At 42.7% G+C, this 15778-nt stretch overlaps 6 protein-coding genes across 6 annotated transcripts; 3 read left to right on the top strand and 3 right to left on the bottom strand.

Moving 5' to 3' along the window:
* Positions 1 to 2670: 2670 nt before the first annotated feature.
* BDB00DRAFT_786087 (uncharacterized protein) lies at positions 2671 to 3558 on the bottom strand (the record flags this gene model as incomplete). Its single annotated transcript, XM_053120578.1, is given in 4 exon segments — positions 2671 to 2679; positions 2691 to 2760; positions 2913 to 3106; positions 3259 to 3558. The coding sequence occupies 4 exon segments, from the start codon at positions 3556 to 3558 to the stop codon at positions 2671 to 2673; spliced, it is 573 nt and encodes a 190-aa protein (XP_052982129.1).
* A 1131-nt stretch (positions 3559 to 4689) lies between these two features.
* BDB00DRAFT_870084 (uncharacterized protein) lies at positions 4690 to 5569 on the top strand (the record flags this gene model as incomplete). Its single annotated transcript, XM_053126666.1, has 2 exons — positions 4690 to 4822; positions 4968 to 5569. The coding sequence occupies 2 exons, from the start codon at positions 4690 to 4692 to the stop codon at positions 5567 to 5569; spliced, it is 735 nt and encodes a 244-aa protein (XP_052982128.1).
* Positions 5570 to 8842: 3273 nt separating this feature from the next.
* Positions 8843 to 10503, top strand: BDB00DRAFT_731644 (major facilitator superfamily domain-containing protein; the record flags this gene model as incomplete). The annotated part of the gene is made up of 6 exons (XM_053118324.1): positions 8843 to 8999; positions 9115 to 9345; positions 9457 to 9594; positions 9751 to 10092; positions 10158 to 10270; positions 10366 to 10503. Coding segments are annotated over 6 exons (1119 nt in total), but the record flags the coding sequence as incomplete, so codon positions are not given.
* A 358-nt stretch (positions 10504 to 10861) lies between these two features.
* On the top strand, positions 10862 to 12886 carry BDB00DRAFT_812213 (Mur ligase). The gene is made up of 4 exons (XM_053122683.1): positions 10862 to 11028; positions 11120 to 11251; positions 11363 to 12488; positions 12570 to 12886. The coding sequence occupies exons 1-4, from the start codon at positions 10948 to 10950 to the stop codon at positions 12815 to 12817; spliced, it is 1587 nt and encodes a 528-aa protein (XP_052982126.1). The 5' UTR covers positions 10862 to 10947; the 3' UTR covers positions 12818 to 12886.
* Positions 12887 to 15075, bottom strand: BDB00DRAFT_812211 (phosphoenolpyruvate carboxykinase [ATP]). Its single transcript, XM_053122682.1, has 5 exons — positions 14891 to 15075; positions 14572 to 14748; positions 14185 to 14452; positions 13975 to 14103; positions 12887 to 13902 (listed from the first exon to the last, which is right to left on the bottom strand). The coding sequence occupies exons 1-5, from the start codon at positions 15020 to 15022 to the stop codon at positions 12929 to 12931; spliced, it is 1680 nt and encodes a 559-aa protein (XP_052982125.1). The 5' UTR covers positions 15023 to 15075; the 3' UTR covers positions 12887 to 12928.
* Positions 14957 to 15711, bottom strand: BDB00DRAFT_812210 (uncharacterized protein). The gene is made up of 2 exons (XM_053122681.1): positions 15124 to 15711; positions 14957 to 15031 (listed from the first exon to the last, which is right to left on the bottom strand). Exon 1 carries the CDS (start codon positions 15634 to 15636, stop codon positions 15295 to 15297), a length of 342 nt encoding a protein of 113 aa, XP_052982124.1. The 5' UTR covers positions 15637 to 15711; the 3' UTR covers positions 14957 to 15031; positions 15124 to 15294.
* Positions 15712 to 15778: the final 67 nt, after the last annotated feature.

Here is a 15778-nt window from a genome sequence, read left to right as displayed (position 1 = left end):
TAATTATATACCCCACACGTGATAATATAATAGATCCAACCAACAGAAAGGCAGAATCGAAATTTGCCATACAATGCTGTCCTCGACTATCACAGTTTAACTGTATAGAGCGCTGTTGCTCTGAGGTCGTGGCGTTGCTATGGTAAGCTGGCTGTTACTATAGAAACTGAACTGTTGCTAAACGTTGCTACATATGGAAAACACATACAGCATTAGTTTAAGAAGGTCACCCAAAGTCATTTTTATTACGTCTCATGTTGTTTGTATCGTTCCGTATACAGTTGTTGTTATGATAAAATGTAACCATAGCAACTAAAAATGGTAGAAAAAGAAAACAAAAAAGTAACGCAGATTCCTTTTCAACCAATAGAAGCAATTGCGTCGGTGTATGTACATAACTGGGAGGTATATGGGAGATTTCACAGCCTCGTTACATAATACAGTAACCAAAAGCATAATTTACAGTAGTGCAGTCTAAATAATACAGCTTTCAAGGGACACTCTCCAAATCAGTCAAGCTCTACTTCAAACGCAGTTACCGCCGCTTGAAGCAGGATAATATTACTGGTATTCTGAGCTTTAGCGAATGACACACTCTTCTGGTTACTAGAAAAGAAACAGTATCGAAGGAAATGTATACGTTAATACTAGTACTATTCTCATTGTATTATTATATGTCACAAAATCATCCCAATCGATGGCTCTGTTTATTCAAACTGTATATGGTGTGGGTGCTCTTATTCTTCTTGGCCATGGTTTCGACGGAGCTTGTGTACGAGATGACGGTGAATTGTTGAGACAGCTAATAGCTGCCCAAATCCTGTAGCTGCTCGAGGGTTGCAGTGTTGACTGTTTCGACGGTCTTTACTAGAAAATTGCTTCCAGCTTCTGTAATTTTTGATGGTCGTGTCTTTTTATGTTTGATAGGCTCGGCGTTACCATCTCGCGTTTGGAATCGATGAACATGATCTCTGATGGTGCTCGCTTGTAGTCCTAACATGTCGGATGCCTTCTTGTTGGTCGCTCCACACAACTTTAAGAAAAGAGCCCGGTCTTTAATATCTGACGAGTGCAGCGCATTTTTGCCCTGTGCAATTTTGGGTGCTTTAACTTGTTTGCGGCTACGTCTGGCAAACTGTAAAGGACTGGTATTATCTTCATCAGTATCTATAGGAGTGACTGTCGTATCGATCGAACGCAATTGATGCTCATCATCAACTTCGTGGCCGTCATCAGTATCACTGCTAATGCCATCATTCTCCTGCCTAAGCCGTGTAGGTTCGCTAGGATAGCTGACAATTTCGTAACTGCCCAGCTCCTCAGAGCGGACAAAAGTTTACTTCTTCCTCCATCTCGATATTCTCGTTTGGAATCGAGGTCGTGCTACCTGTAGCTTAGTACAATAACAAATTGATTTAGAGAGATTGTTAGTTATGTACGTATGTTAAAAAAAGAACCAGGTATACCAGGAGTTTCGGTGCTACTATCCAACTGTATCTGCGTCATAGCTTTTTTGATCAGCCGAAGTGACCGTCTAATGCTTACTACTGGCTGTGGTTGTCGAGAGCGTTTTGCTGTTGCTCTTGGGGTGAAAGGGACGTTGGGTTTCTTTTGCTGTTGGCGTGCTTTCATGATATAGAATACAAAATTCTTTTAGAGGAGGCGAAAAAAGAGAGTGCTTAATGTTTATTGAAGTATCTTTGTATCCATAAAGTGTCGTTGGTAACACAGACCATCTCAATGTAGAAGGTAGAAACATGGAACTGTAAACAAATATTGACATGTTTAAAGTTGTACCTGGTTTATTAAGACGCTTTTTGCTAGTTGTCTTTAAGCTAAGACGCTTCAGTTTCGCGGTTAGGATGCTTATTTCATAGTCATCAGGGACCCATTTTCGCTGCAAGAGCTTGACATCATCCGTAAACGAACGTAGGCCAGCAAGCGATTCTTTAAGCTCTTTCGGCAACGGCAACGGTACTTTTTTTTGAAGCGCTTTTCCTGTAAGCTGAAGTTTTTTCTTACTTTGTCGGTCTGGTTTCTTCAAGTACCGGAAATGGGTACCGACAGATCCTTGTAATACATAGGCATTCGGATGAACACCAACACATCCGATTCTGGCGTCAAACGGCGTCGACGTATCATCACTTAACTCAGTTCCGAAATATTTGCTTTCCATTTACGAATGCTAGATGCCAAATGCGAACAATGCTATTTCTCCTGTACGAACTTTGTTTTTCTTCGGTGCGAATAATTAGTTGACTCCGTTACGAACTACTGCTTGCCCCATGCAAAAAATAAGCACTTCCATTAACGAACATTTGCACACCCGGGAACGAAAAACATAGTTGCTCAGTAACGAACATCTTCTTGCCCAGTACGAAAAAAGTAATCCCCACTTGCGAAGTTCTGGTAACCCAGGTACGAACAAGCTGTTGCCCAGATACAAAAAATAGCCAGCCCGTTTACGAAAGCCGTTGTCTCACAAACTAAAAATCGTCCAACAAACCAAAAACCACCCACCCCCATACCCAAGAATGCTCCTCCCAAGTACGAAGAAATAGAAGGCCGACAGCGGTATCAAATGCAAAATCCTGTATTGCAGATCCTGCGCTACCAAATTATTATGTTGATATGTTATCGATCTTGGCTACTGAATCTAGGAATAAAAATTTAAAGGCTCTAGATGTTACCGCAGCAATAAATTTCAGCGACACAGCGTAAAATGTACAGCAGGTAGCTTTTTGCTTGCTACTAAGATAGCTACAGGAAACAGACATTCTAGTGCCATTTCCATTCTAGCAAGTGCTATTACGAAGCAAAGAAGCTTACGCGATATCTCTTGTTAGACAATCATGACTCACTCTATTACTTGGCTTGCTGTTGAAAAGAAGTGGTTGAGGGGTGCGCTTTACCTGCAGCACTGGCAGCCACAATCGGAACAAACCAGGGTACCGGTAACATGCCTAGAGTCAACACCAAACAGCGAAACCGACCAAAACTTGGGCGTTACATATGGCTGGAATTGGTACAGCAAAAAGACAAGCAAGAAACTCAAGAAATTGAGCCATGGCACCAATAACTGCTGTAGTTTCTCTGAATCAGAAATCTGTTTAAAAAAGCCGAATATAAGATAGTTCCTAGTTTAATTAAAACAGAACATTGTGACGGCTCCCGAGTGACGCATTTTATCTTATTCACCTTCGTGTAAAGTTCCTAGAGTAACGCATACAGAAATAAGCGAGAAATCAACCAGGTCACCTCGTAGTGAGCCTTTAAAGTGTGAATGGCGATTTTAATGTTTTCGTCGTTGACGCCGCAATTACAAGCATTATAGAAAGACTGCGCCATGTGTGTAATATATTTCTTTTCAATACCGAGCGCATCTTCAGGGGGCACTATTGCTGCCGATGTATTCGCCGTTGTCATGCTATCCTCATTTGCATCGTCGGCTTGCATTTCCATTCTTAAAGACGATATTGAGACTCCAAGAGCAATCGTATCCTGATGCTCCTGATGGCTTTGATGGCTAGGAAGCTTTTCGAAAGTAGTAATGAGCATGGATGATGGTTATACGATAAGAGCACTATTGGAAAAAATAAATATATCACAATGTAATTAAGGACTTGAAAAGCTCGATGGTAATACAAGATATTCTGCCTCAAAAGCTTGAGGATCAATAGCGGTGAAGAAACGATTCTCCTTGATACAATGAAGGTTTTTTTTCTTTACAAAAAAAATTGTGTAAAGGTGATCGAGAGAAGGTTGTTACGTATGGTGATAGTCTTTCCTCTTCCCATTGCTAACTTATATTTGGTGATTACTAATGTATATAAGGATTCTTCTTGGGGTGCTGTGATAAACGCGGTTGTTGATGGGTAAGAGAAGAGAGATCAAATTAAAGAGAAAATAAAAGACAATATGAAATACAGTGAAAGTCAAATACGAGATGATATTTATTGAATGAAATTATAACCCTTAATATACTGTTGGAAATGCTGTCTAGACTTTCGTTTGGATGAACTGATGAACGAATCGCGGACACGCTGGATATTAGATCTTTCTAAGATGAAGATGAGCAAGGATGAGCAACGTAGGGTTTGGATGCCATGATGATGGATGTTGTCTTCCGATTATAAAGAGTTGTCTTTGCATTGACCAGTGTGTTTCTTGATGCAGTGTCACCATTTTCTGTGTTGGAATTAATTTATGCTCTTTGACAAGTACAATCACTCAACTCAGATATTTAGATCGAAAGTAAGTGTTGACTAACTCGAAAACAGAGCAATGTGTACACAAAAGGGTTGGTTCTGGGTTTTTCTTGATTGTGATCCATGTTTGAGGGATTATTGATATGGTGCTGCTTATGTACTGAAGCCACGGTCAGAACCTAATAATGGCTGTAATGCACCTACAATTACCACAGTACTTCATTAACCGCACGGTACAAAGCTCACGCGTATTTTATTGCTGCTGCCCAAATGTTTTTGCTATTTGCTATATACAAGGGAGAGCGAAAACCACAGAATTGGGATTAAACAATAACAAGTTTAATCGCTATTGGCCTACAATATTCTAGACGCATATCTGGAATTTCCTTTTTGACACGTCTATCAAAGCATATTGTTCTTTTCTCTTTTCCTTTCTCCATTTTCTTTCTAACACACGCAAGAGCTGTTGTAAGCTCATAACATGTCTGGCAGTGGTCGTGGTCTTGGGGCAAAAATAGACCAACAACCACCGCAGCGCCCAAAACGTCAACGTCAACAGCAACAACAGCCACTACGGGCCCAAAAACAAAAAAGACAGCGTGTTGGCGGTAACGGTATAAATAAACTTCCTATTCAATTTTTCTACCGGTTTTGTAAAGAAAGAGGCACACAAGGAGAAAGGACGTGTTCAGCACCAAAATCGAAACGCGCGTCATGATCTATACACGCGATCTAATAGCTTTTGACGGAATATAAAAGACTTTGACGATATCAATGGAAGCAATATCAATACCAGAGGAATAAGTGCAGACAACGGCAGCAAAAGATCTAGACCCACAAGAGCACGTGGCAGAAGTCGCTCAGCAGCAGCGACGCGCTTAGAACAGCAACAGCAACGGCAACTGTCCCAATTCCTGATGGATCAACTGGACCTGTTAATGCTCATGTTTCTTATTGAGCGGTTTTACCAGCAGCAAGTGCAGCGATGTAATCTATTTCTACCTGTACTGAATCGAGTACTGAATCAATACCAGCAAGTGCAGCGACCTCAAGATAATGGCACCAATCACTCATTACAACACGTGGAACGGCAGCAAGAAAATCAGCCTTCTTCTTCTTGCTCAGCACAACAGCAACAAACAGTTGATGCTCTTCGCGCCATACCATCATTGTCATTACTCTCATCTACAGTTAACCGAGTAGAGAGCCAGCAAGAGGAACAAAGTGATGGCATCTCCCAGCGAATTCAGCCGATCTCTACCCTTGACGATCTGATTGTCTATTGGCTGGTGTTGGATTGGGATAATCGACAGGTGCTTAGGACAGCACAGGAGAACGAGCAACAACAGCAACAGCCATAGCCGCGATATTGTTCAAGCAAGAATGACGCTTCTGCACATTTATTATATTCCTCATATACGAGTTTCTCTGCTACTTATACTCCATAATTACTGTATCGCTCTACCAGAAAAGTTGCTACAAAGTCAACAACTATCTTCTAGCTTATTTAGTAAGCAAAACACCATACGTTATTACTGCAACACATTTCTCGAAGCGTGTTCATGTTTCTTAAGAGGATCTACTGTATTCCTTCGCACATAGCAAATAGTAGCAATATCAGTAGTGGTGAATTAAAAACGATACAGTAATTCGAAAGTAATCCTCGAATTGAGTCTCATCATAACTCCAACTTTTGCTGACGAAATGGCATCATAATTTCTATATCGTTGTTTCTGCATACAGTAAAACACTGCAGATGAAAGTTCATTACGAGCTGTGCCAAATTTGTTCTTTTCTTTTCTTTTACTTGATGCTTTTTTCTATAAATATGTTTTTCGCCTTCTTCTTTGTAATTTAAACTTTTCTTGCTTTCTATCTTTTTATACACTAGTCTTAAAGTCAGGTCGAAGCGTAAAAGGAGATTATCGTCACTATAGCCAAAAGCAGCAACATGGGGCAGAAGTTGTGATCAGCGAGAAAGACACAGCATCACCGATCCAACAGCTTCCTATCGAGCAAGCGGATGTAGGTACAAATGACAATGATGCTATTGAGGTAGTAGTAGTAGTAGCAGCAGTGACAGCAAAATCAACGGAAACGGATGCGACGAAATTCAAAAAGATGTTCATACCGCACATTCTACAAGCATTATATATTATGTTTGCTATCAGTGCGCACGAAGGAGTCACTGGCGTTATTATTCCCAGCGTTAAAACATACTATGGTGTATCTCAGGCCACTGTGTCAATCATTTTCTGGACCTCATTATTGGTACTCTTATAATAACAAAATTGCAAACTTAACAAAGATACAGTAAGAACAGTTTATGCATACATAATAAAAATGGTCTGCTCGAAGTTTTTCTCCCTCTTTTTTTTGAAAGCCGCTTTCAAGAATGACTAATTTTGCTGCGGAAAACGTCGCAGTTGATCACTGTCGTTATTGCTTCAATTGTGCTTTTATTGGATCCTTTATTCGCGCTTTTCATTTACCGTTTCCAGCCATGTGTATATGTGCTTACGGTCGGTTTTGGATACACATTGCCCGTGGGGGCTACAAACGTAGTATGTGGCGAAATGGATTTTGGTACCATAATCTTGAGTGTTTCGCATGGTATGTATGCGTGATTGAAGCTACTAAGGTTGACGGTGTCTCTGACACTGATCAAGTGGATTATCACTTATAGGTAACGCTGATGGCATTTTTTGCTAGTTCTCTATTACTTTGGACCTAGCTACGCATGGTCTATATGCTCTTATTGCACCTTTGGCAGCCTTGACTCTACTCGAGCATAAATCGCTTTATGCAATTAACTTTATGTACTTATCAAGGTTGGCGTATAGTCAACATCGGGTCAACCGTTTACTATTTCGCGAATGTGGCGACATTCTCGGGGACAACGAAGGATCATAACGACGACGACGATGCGATCGAGAAAATCAGCAAAATAGAGAATACGACAACAACAGCAACAATGATGATGACGATGATGATGGTGACTCGCACTACGCCTACAGAGGGAGAAAGAAAGAGAAACAAAAAGCTACTACAACCACGATCACTACTACTACGCACAAAGCAGCCTGGACAGCATTGACAGATTTGATAGTAGTTACTGGTGCCTTAATGTCTATGTTTTCTTTGGCACGACTATCACCATGAATGGTTGGAATTACATCACGTTTCTGATAACTTTGCGAAGCACGTATACTGTTGCGATGGTACGACTATCTTCTGCATAAGGCACCAATTTATGTGCATGATGCTTATTGCTGGACCATTTTACAAATAAATTTGGTGAGAAACGAATTGGATTTTGCTATGTGTTATTGGTACTGTGCATGTTGATTTTTATTGGCTCGTACCAACCGTAGTAGCTAGTTTTACAGGTAAAGACGCATTTAATTGAAGATATGTACATCATCATTTATGGTTCCAAAATTGTAATATTTGCAATGACGATAGCTTTTCTATATCCAACGGCAATATCAATCGTGGGCAAGAAGACACTTCCTTTAGATTAATTTCTGCAGTATTGTATAATATATAGGATCAATTAAAATCATTATGTATTATGTAACAACAATATTGTTAACGAGAACAAATGTACTTTTATAATAGCTTGGTGCTATTAGTGCTACAATATTTCCAAAAATTACAGGTGCCATGATAAACGATCGAGGGGTTCGGCGCCACCTTTTTGTATTAGAACGCCTTTTACGATGCTTAGCCTGGTTTTTCCTTCCAAATCCTCGCAATAGGACAAGTGACAAATAAAAGGTGCTGATATATAAGACAGGCTGTCTTGTCTTCCTGTTAGTACTGCAAAGGATCATGTTTCATCAGCATTACTTGCATTCTTTAGTGGTTTTAGTGGGCTGCAGTAAATAAAAATGGTAACGAACTTTTAATAAGTTTAATAGGAAAGGGTCATACTACACAAAAGTGCAGCTACTACCAGCTGTTTGTTATATATATAATACAATAGCAATGCCTAATATCATTGCGCTCAGCATCAAGAGCGTTGTTCCGCACTAAAAGAACACGTCGATCTCTGTAAATTTAATTTAACTGTGTGACTTTGTGGTAGCTAGTTTCTTTGATCACCTCATACTTTACAGGACATATGTAAAAAATGTCCGTCACTTACACCTGTCATGAGAGGCACATACTGACTATAGTAATGGATGAACCACTGGAGTTGGTCTGCGCTCACTACATGCAGTATTACCACAACTACGGAGTTTTGATTTTTTATGCAAAAGACTTTTCCAAGTGACAACAGTAGCTCCTTTTTCGGGGCGTTTGTGCTGCATGATATGCAGTTCCCCTGCAGTGTTGCTTGCGTTTACATGAATGAGTATGTAGCAGCATTCTATCTTGATGCCACCCTTTTTCTTCCACTCCTTCCTCTTCATTATATACCGTTGATGTCTCCACCACTTGAGGAGCAGAAATTACCTTTCAGCGAAAAGTACTATGATGTAGGAGAAGAAGAACACCAGTTAGAAGACATGGTTGAGCTATCAAAAACAAAGGATTCGACTGCGGAGGATACCACGAAAAAGAATGGAACAAGTACGATGGCGACAGGAAATAATACAGCAACGAACAGACCAGATGGAAAATTATCGATAGCACATATGCTGCAATCATTTTATATCATGCTGATCATTGGTTTCAATGAAGGCAATTTCGGCATTATTGTCCCAAGTCTTAAAGCTCATTACGGTATATCGCAAGCTGTCTTATCAATTATTTTCCCTTGCACGACTGCCGGTACATTTCTTGGTGAGAATAATAATCTCTCTTGCTGTTCTTCAAGTGGTCTACAATGCATTGGGTGCTTTCCCTAGGATATAATATTATTAAAAATGAAGTTTGTCTATTTTTATATCTACATAAGCTGCGTTTCTCAACGGTTATTTGATTCGAAAAACATCACAAACAACCACATCCGTTATTGGAGCAACAGTATTATTTATTGGATATTTAGTATGTGCCATGGCAGTACCATTTCCAGCCATGTGCTGTGCGTATATTGCAATAGGATTTGGATATCCATTGATGGAAACTGCCGCGAACGTTATATGTGGCGAATCACCCCGTGGTACAGTGTTCCTGAATTTTTTGCATGGTATGTTATAATTTTTTTCCTCGACCTACTTTCTCCCTTTCTCTAATGGCGAAATACTTTATTATACTTTATTACTTCATATAAACGACACCTCAAATGATATCTTTTCAGCTATGCATAGTGTCGGTGCCATGACTGCGCCGCTTGCGGCTTCTGCGCTGCTTGAACATAACATATCTTGGAGAGCCACCTATGGATACTTGGCTGGAATGACATTTATTGGAATTGGATCAATTGCATACTTTTTCCGTAACATGAAAACACGTTCAGAGCGATGCCAACAAGCAAGACAGCAACAACAGCAGCAGCAACTACATCATCATCGATATTCTACCGAAAACAAAGAGGAAATAATTCAAGAGCACATAAACAATAGTAACGGCAATGGTTATGATTATGACAAAGACGACGATATCCCTCACAGAGACACACACAAAATGATTTGGAGAGCATTGACATGTCGACCTACCGTTATGGCAGCCATGTTTGGATTCGTCTACGTAGGCGTGCAAGTGACTTTGGGCAGCTGGGGTTACACTTTTCTCATTACTGCACGAAGCACAGATACTGTTTTGATGGCTCGACTAATGTCAATTTATTACGGTGGTGTTATGGCGGCACGGATATGCTTGGGTTATTTGGTGCTCAAGTTTGGTGAAAAGCGATCAGTATATTGCTTGCTGATGTTGGCATTCAGTATGTTATTGCTGTTTTGGCTCGTACCGACTGTTGTTGCTAGTGCTATAGGTAAATATTACTCAATAACTCTACTATATAAACATGAAAGTTGTATTGACTATGTAATTTTTAAGCGCTTGCTCTCATGGGAGTGGCATATGGCCCTATGTTTCCAACAACAATGTCAATAGTTGGCATGACACTTCCGCCGCATCTTTATGCTGTTTCGATTGGATTCATTGAAGCGGTAAGTATACATGGAGCAGTATATTCAAGGCATCACAATGAGATGGAGTACTCTTTTTTGGCCATGGCAAACTTAATGATATGTGAAAATCAAAGTCTGGTGGTATTGGAGGTGCTGTATTTCCATATACCACTGGTGCAATGATAGGTGCCCAAGGTGTCGAAAACACATTACCGCCGTTCTGTATAGGATTAACCATAGCAATGCTTGCTGTCTGGTTCTTCCTTCCGAATCCCGACAAGACGAAAAAGTTCTTAGGGAACTGACTTTTTTTGTGATGTGGTGAAACGCTGTCAACGGTAGAAGATATGGGGACGCGACGATTATTATTACTTCCGCGCCAATCGATGTTCTCGTAGATGATGTGCCGCATGATGGTCCTCAGTTGATATGAATTTTACTTTAACAAACAGGTGTAGCTACTAGACTACAGTTTCAACAAAGAAGCTGTAAAGATAGACATTTATCAGCCTATATGATGGTATCGATATGATAGCAACTCCATTTAGTAATGTAAAGCTGCTCAGAAAAATTGTCTTCTTTTGTATAATGATTCCGGAGTCGGAATAGTGGGAAAGATTTAGAGGAGATCAAAGCTTCTCTGCCATCAACCCATCACAGAACTAAATTGGCAACTTTCTATTAAATACTCAACAGCGGAAACAAAAAAATACTATATGCTCGCACTGCGAAACCTTCTTGCACCACGGCAACAACTTCGCTTGAGATCCTATACTGCCATGGCGTTCACCTATGAAGTATGTATTTCGCTTTTTCTTTTCTTTGGCTTTGTTTATAACACTAATGTTCTTACTCTCTCTCCCTCCATGTCAAAACATACACCATTAGGAAGCAGTGGAAAAGATCATTTCTACACAAACCAATGCCGCAACACTGGATCAGCTGCGTAAATTAGGACCTCGGATGAATGACCGCAGTTTGCCCGAGATGCGCGCTTATTTTAAGCGTATAGGATACGAGGTAAGCAACCAAAAACGTAAAAGCTTAAGGTTTTATTATTTGTGTTATATAAGGTGCTGTGGGCGCAACTCTAAATTGTTTCGTGATGTATTCTTTGATATGGAAAACAAGCCAAGCGATTTCAATAAACTTAACATGATCCATGTTACGGGCACCAAGGGCAAAGGATCTACTTCAGCACTTACACAATCGATCCTGAAACATTATCCCAGTGCTGACAAACCTATCCGGACGGGTTTGTTCACGTCGCCTCACTTGGTCGCCATGCGCGAACGCATTCGTATCAATGGCGAGCCTATCAGCGAAGAGCTGTTTGCAAAGTATACCCAAGACGTCTGGGAACGACTCGAGAATACCAAAGCCGACACACTGGCCCATATTGACACGGATGATGCGCGACAATTATTACGCATGATGCGAGAGCATCCAGACAAACCGGCCTATTTTAGAATGCTGAATTTGGTAGCGATGCATGCTTTTATGCAAGAAAATGTCGACTTGGCTATCCTTGAAGTGGGTGTTGGCGGCGAGTATGATTCGACGAATATCATTGAAAACCCCATCGTGTGTGGCATCACTGCGCTCGGGTTAGACCATGTCAATGTGCTTGGTGACACAATCGACAAAATTGCGTGGCACAAGGCTGGCATCATCAAACCCAACACGCCCGTCATTGCATTTGAACAGGTGTCAGAGGCCATGGCTGTGATTGAACAGCGCGCACAGGAGAAAAATGCACCGCTGACGATTTTGCATGCCAAGGATATTGAGCATCTTAAGGATGTCAAGGTCGGTTTGGCAGGTGTCCATCAACAATACAACGCCTTGACGGCCGTCGAGTTGTGTCGAGTGTGGTTGGAACGATGTCGAGGCGTCAAGCTAGACGAGGCTGTACCGGAAGAGTTCAAGGCGGGATTGGCCAAGGTGGTTTGGCCAGGACGTGGTCAGAAATTGGATGTGCGCGACACGCAGTATAGCGACAAGGCCAAGGACGTCACGTATTATTTGGATGGCGCGCACACGGCTGAAAGTCTGGCAGTATGTGCGAATTGGTTCCAGGAGACGGTTAAAGAACAAGATAACGGCGAGTCGGGATCACGGATATTGATGTTCAATTGCACGAATGGTCGTGATGGACCTCGTTTGTTGGATGTGATTGCCAAAATCCAGCCAGAAGTCAAGTTCGATCATGTGATATTCACTACCAATGTCACCTTCCGCAAAGGCTACACAGCAGGTAAGAGCGATCTTTCGGTATGTATGCGATACTACGCAGTAGCTCAAGGCTGACCGGACCCCTTGGTTACCGTTTCTATAGATACTAAAAACATGACGGTAACCAATGCCGATGCGGTCGCTATGCAAAAGACATTGGCGGATGCGTGGAAGGAGCGACAGCCTTCATTTGGGCAAGACAAAGTGCATGTGGTCCCTACGATTGAGGATGGCGTGGGATGGATCGCCGACTACTCCAAAACATCACCACAAAAAGTGCAAGTTTTGACGACAGGCAGTTTGATCATGGTTGGCAATACGCTGACGGCGCTGGGTGTCCCTGCACAATAATTGTTCTTCCCCAAACCACCCCACGGTAATTTGTAATTTTCATAAAAAGGAAAAGCTATAGTTGATAGATCTTTATTATAAAAACACACATTCACTCCCTTTCGATTTTCTTTAAATTTGTGGGCCTGCAGCACATGTTTCAGGTGCAGCTTGGTCCTTGAAGTTTTCAAAGTTCTCTGCAAACATTGAAGCGACCTTCTTCAGGGAGGTATCAAACTCCTCGGGCGAGCCTTGCCAAGCCTTGCGCGGGTGGAGGATCTCGTCGGGGACATTGTCGACCTTCTTTGGAATTGCCACATTGAACACCTCGTAAGTCTCAAACTCGCCCTTGGCCAGCTCTCCACTGTGGATGGCATCGAGGATGGCACGTGTGTATTTGAGAGGGCAGCGCTTGGTGACGCCCGCCTTGCCTCCAATCCAACCGGTGTTGATCAGCCAGGCGTCTGTCTTGTGCTGGTTAATCTTTTCGGCCAACATGGATGCGTACTTTTGAGGATGCAAGATCAAGAACGGAGCACCAAAGCATGCACTGAAAGTGGGCGTGGGTTCAACAATGCCGTCTTCGGTGCCAGCAACCTTGGTAGTGTAACCTGAGATGAAGTGGTACATGACCTGATCCGACGAGAGCTTGGAGACGGGCGGGACAACGCCAAAGGCGTCGCATGTCAAAAGAATCAGGTTCTTGGGGTGACCACCCATGCATGGAATTTTGGCGTTTGGAATAAAGTTGATCGGGTAGGCACAGCGTGTGTTTTCGGTCAAGAAGTCGTCCGAATAGTCGACCTCGCGCGTGTCTTCGTTCAGCACAACATTTTCCAGCACGGAGCCAAAGCGGATCGCATTGTAGATCTCGGGTTCTTTCTCAGCCGACAGATCAATGCATTTGGCATAGCAGCCGCCCTCAATGTTGAAAACGCCAGTGTCGGACCAGCAGTGTTCGTCGTCACCAATCAAGGCACGCTTGGGGTCGGCAGAGAGGGTGGTCTTACCAGTGCCGGACAAACCAAAGAAGAGTGAGACGTCGCCATTGGGACCCTCGTTTGCTGAAGAGTGCAGGGACAAGACGCCAGCCTTGGGCATGAGGTCTAGAGGAAGAAGCAAGCATGTTAATTTAAATGCCGTCTAGACTGCGTATGACGCAAAACGGAGTTACGCACAATGCATCACAGAGAAAATGCCCTTTTTCATTTCACCAGCGTACTCGGAGCCGAGGATGATCATTTCGTGGCGCTTAAAGTTGACAGCGACCGAGGTAGTGGACGTCATGCCCGTGGTGTATCGGTTGGCTATGTATATAAAAATCGATCGTCAGTAAGATAGGATGAGATAACAGCAACAACGACGGAGATGGCTGAGGTATGTCCTACCTGGAAACTCGCCAGCATTGAAGATGGTAAAGTCAGGGGTGCCAAAGTTCTCCAATTCCTCCTCCGTCGGACGGATCAGCATGTTATGCATAAACAAAATGTGGTAGGCTCTGGAGGCAATCACACGGACCTTCTTGCGGTACTTGGGGTCCCATCCGGCGAAGCCATCAAAGACGTACAAGCGTGGATGTGTGTTCAGGTAGTCGATCGCACGTTCACGGTTGATCAAGAAGACTCGCTCGCTCATCTCCAGATTCACTTCACCCCACTTGAGTAGCAGTAGTAGTGACATCATTTCATTAGAAAATAGCAGTTTAATGTGTTATTAATATAAAGAAAACAGCGTTATCGTATGCACATTCACGACAGCAGCAGTATTGCATTTACCCAAATGTCTTTTTCGGAACTCTCTTCGCGCACGATACGCTTGTCCTTGGGCGAACGGCCACGTTTGGCGCCGCTGTAGCTGCATAAAGCGCCCGCAGAAGAGATCACTGAGCCAACTTCGTGCGTCAGCGCTTCTTCGTAGAGCACGGGAACGGATGGGTTGTGCTTGATTGAAACCTGGCCATCGCCCAACACGAACCCATGAGTGAAAAAAAAGGGTCGCATGATCCGCGTTAGTACGAACTGACACTGAACTTTATGTGTCTAAAAAGGAGAGTGAAGAAGAAGAAAAAAATCCAAGGACAAAAGGATGACTTGCCTTTTCATAGTCGATGCCGTTGTGCTCGTGCAGTTCTTCTTCAACCCTGGTGTGGGCGGATGAAGACGACTGCGGGCGACGACCGCCGGGGGATCCGGGCCGGTAAGGTGATCCAGGACGATATGCTGTCATGATTAGAGTCTTCAATACAGGGAAATGGAGAAGGTGAGTAAAACAAGAAAGAAAGAAAGGAAGAGGATGCGCCTGTATTTTAGTTTATTTATTCATTTTACCTTGGGCCCGATTATTTTCTCAGGCGCCTCAATGCATGATTGTTGATGTCATATATATGCCTGCCTACCTGCCTGCCTGTGTGGGTAGTGCGTACGTGGGCAATCGCTCTATCCATGGAAACCTTCTTTCTGTTTGCCTTTCCACTTGGTGCTGTGTTTTGAGAGGCGTTTTTACACTTCGCTTTCACTTCTCCAAATGGCTATCATGCAGGGGGAGCCCAAAGAAAAGCAGCCCAGAAAGGCAGTGCCCACATAAGAAAAAACGACGCTGCCGAAGAGCGTGTGCGTATATGAGCCGTTTATACACTCACGAAAAGGAGAGCGCACCACGATGTTGAGGTAGAAGCCGTAGGTTGACAGCTGGGTTTGCTGTTGTAACAACCATGCTTCTGGTGACTCTGTTAGCAGTGTAGTATCTGCTGATGGCGATGGTGCTGTGGGAAATAAGGAGAGAAGAAAGACAACCCAGAAACTCTCTCTTTTCCTCTCCTTTGAGCACTCTTTCTGGCCCATTGCGTCTTTGTGTATTGGCTTATTGGATCACTCACTTCTTTACTCAAGCTCCAAGCGAACTCCCCCCCCCCCTTTCTCTCTTGCGCTCTCCATCCGTGCTTTACCGCTTTTATATCAGTGTATGACAAGAATTTTGTAAAGT

This window comes from Zychaea mexicana (genome assembly GCF_025766255.1).
Source record: "Zychaea mexicana strain RSA 1403 chromosome Unknown BDB00scaffold_18, whole genome shotgun sequence".
NCBI lineage: Eukaryota > Fungi > Mucoromycota > Mucoromycetes > Mucorales > Lichtheimiaceae > Zychaea > Zychaea mexicana.
The sequence above is the reverse complement of the archived record's forward strand: the minus strand, read 5'-3'. Positions and strand labels throughout refer to the sequence as shown.

Excerpts from the sequence above, each read along its gene's own strand:
- BDB00DRAFT_812213 (XM_053122683.1), top strand. The coding sequence starts at position 10,948 with ATGCTCGCACTGCGAAACCTTCTTGCACCACGGCAACAACTTCGCTTG. Across the intron at positions 11,029-11,119 it reads CCATGGCGTTCACCTATGAA|GAAGCAGTGGAAAAGATCAT; the intron begins GTATGTATTTCG and ends ATACACCATTAG. Across the intron at positions 12,489-12,569 it reads CCGCAAAGGCTACACAGCAG|ATACTAAAAACATGACGGTA; the intron begins GTAAGAGCGATC and ends CCGTTTCTATAG.
- BDB00DRAFT_812211 (XM_053122682.1), bottom strand. The coding sequence starts at position 15,022 with ATGACAGCATATCGTCCTGGATCACCTTACCGGCCCGGATCCCCCGGC. Across the intron at positions 14,453-14,571 it reads GTTCCGAAAAAGACATTTGG|TGGGGTGAAGTGAATCTGGA; the intron begins GTAAATGCAATA and ends CTGCTACTCAAG. Across the intron at positions 13,903-13,974 it reads CATTTTCTCTGTGATGCATT|ACCTCATGCCCAAGGCTGGC; the intron begins GTGCGTAACTCC and ends TTCTTCCTCTAG.
- BDB00DRAFT_812210 (XM_053122681.1), bottom strand. The coding sequence starts at position 15,636 with ATGGGCCAGAAAGAGTGCTCAAAGGAGAGGAAAAGAGAGAGTTTCTGG.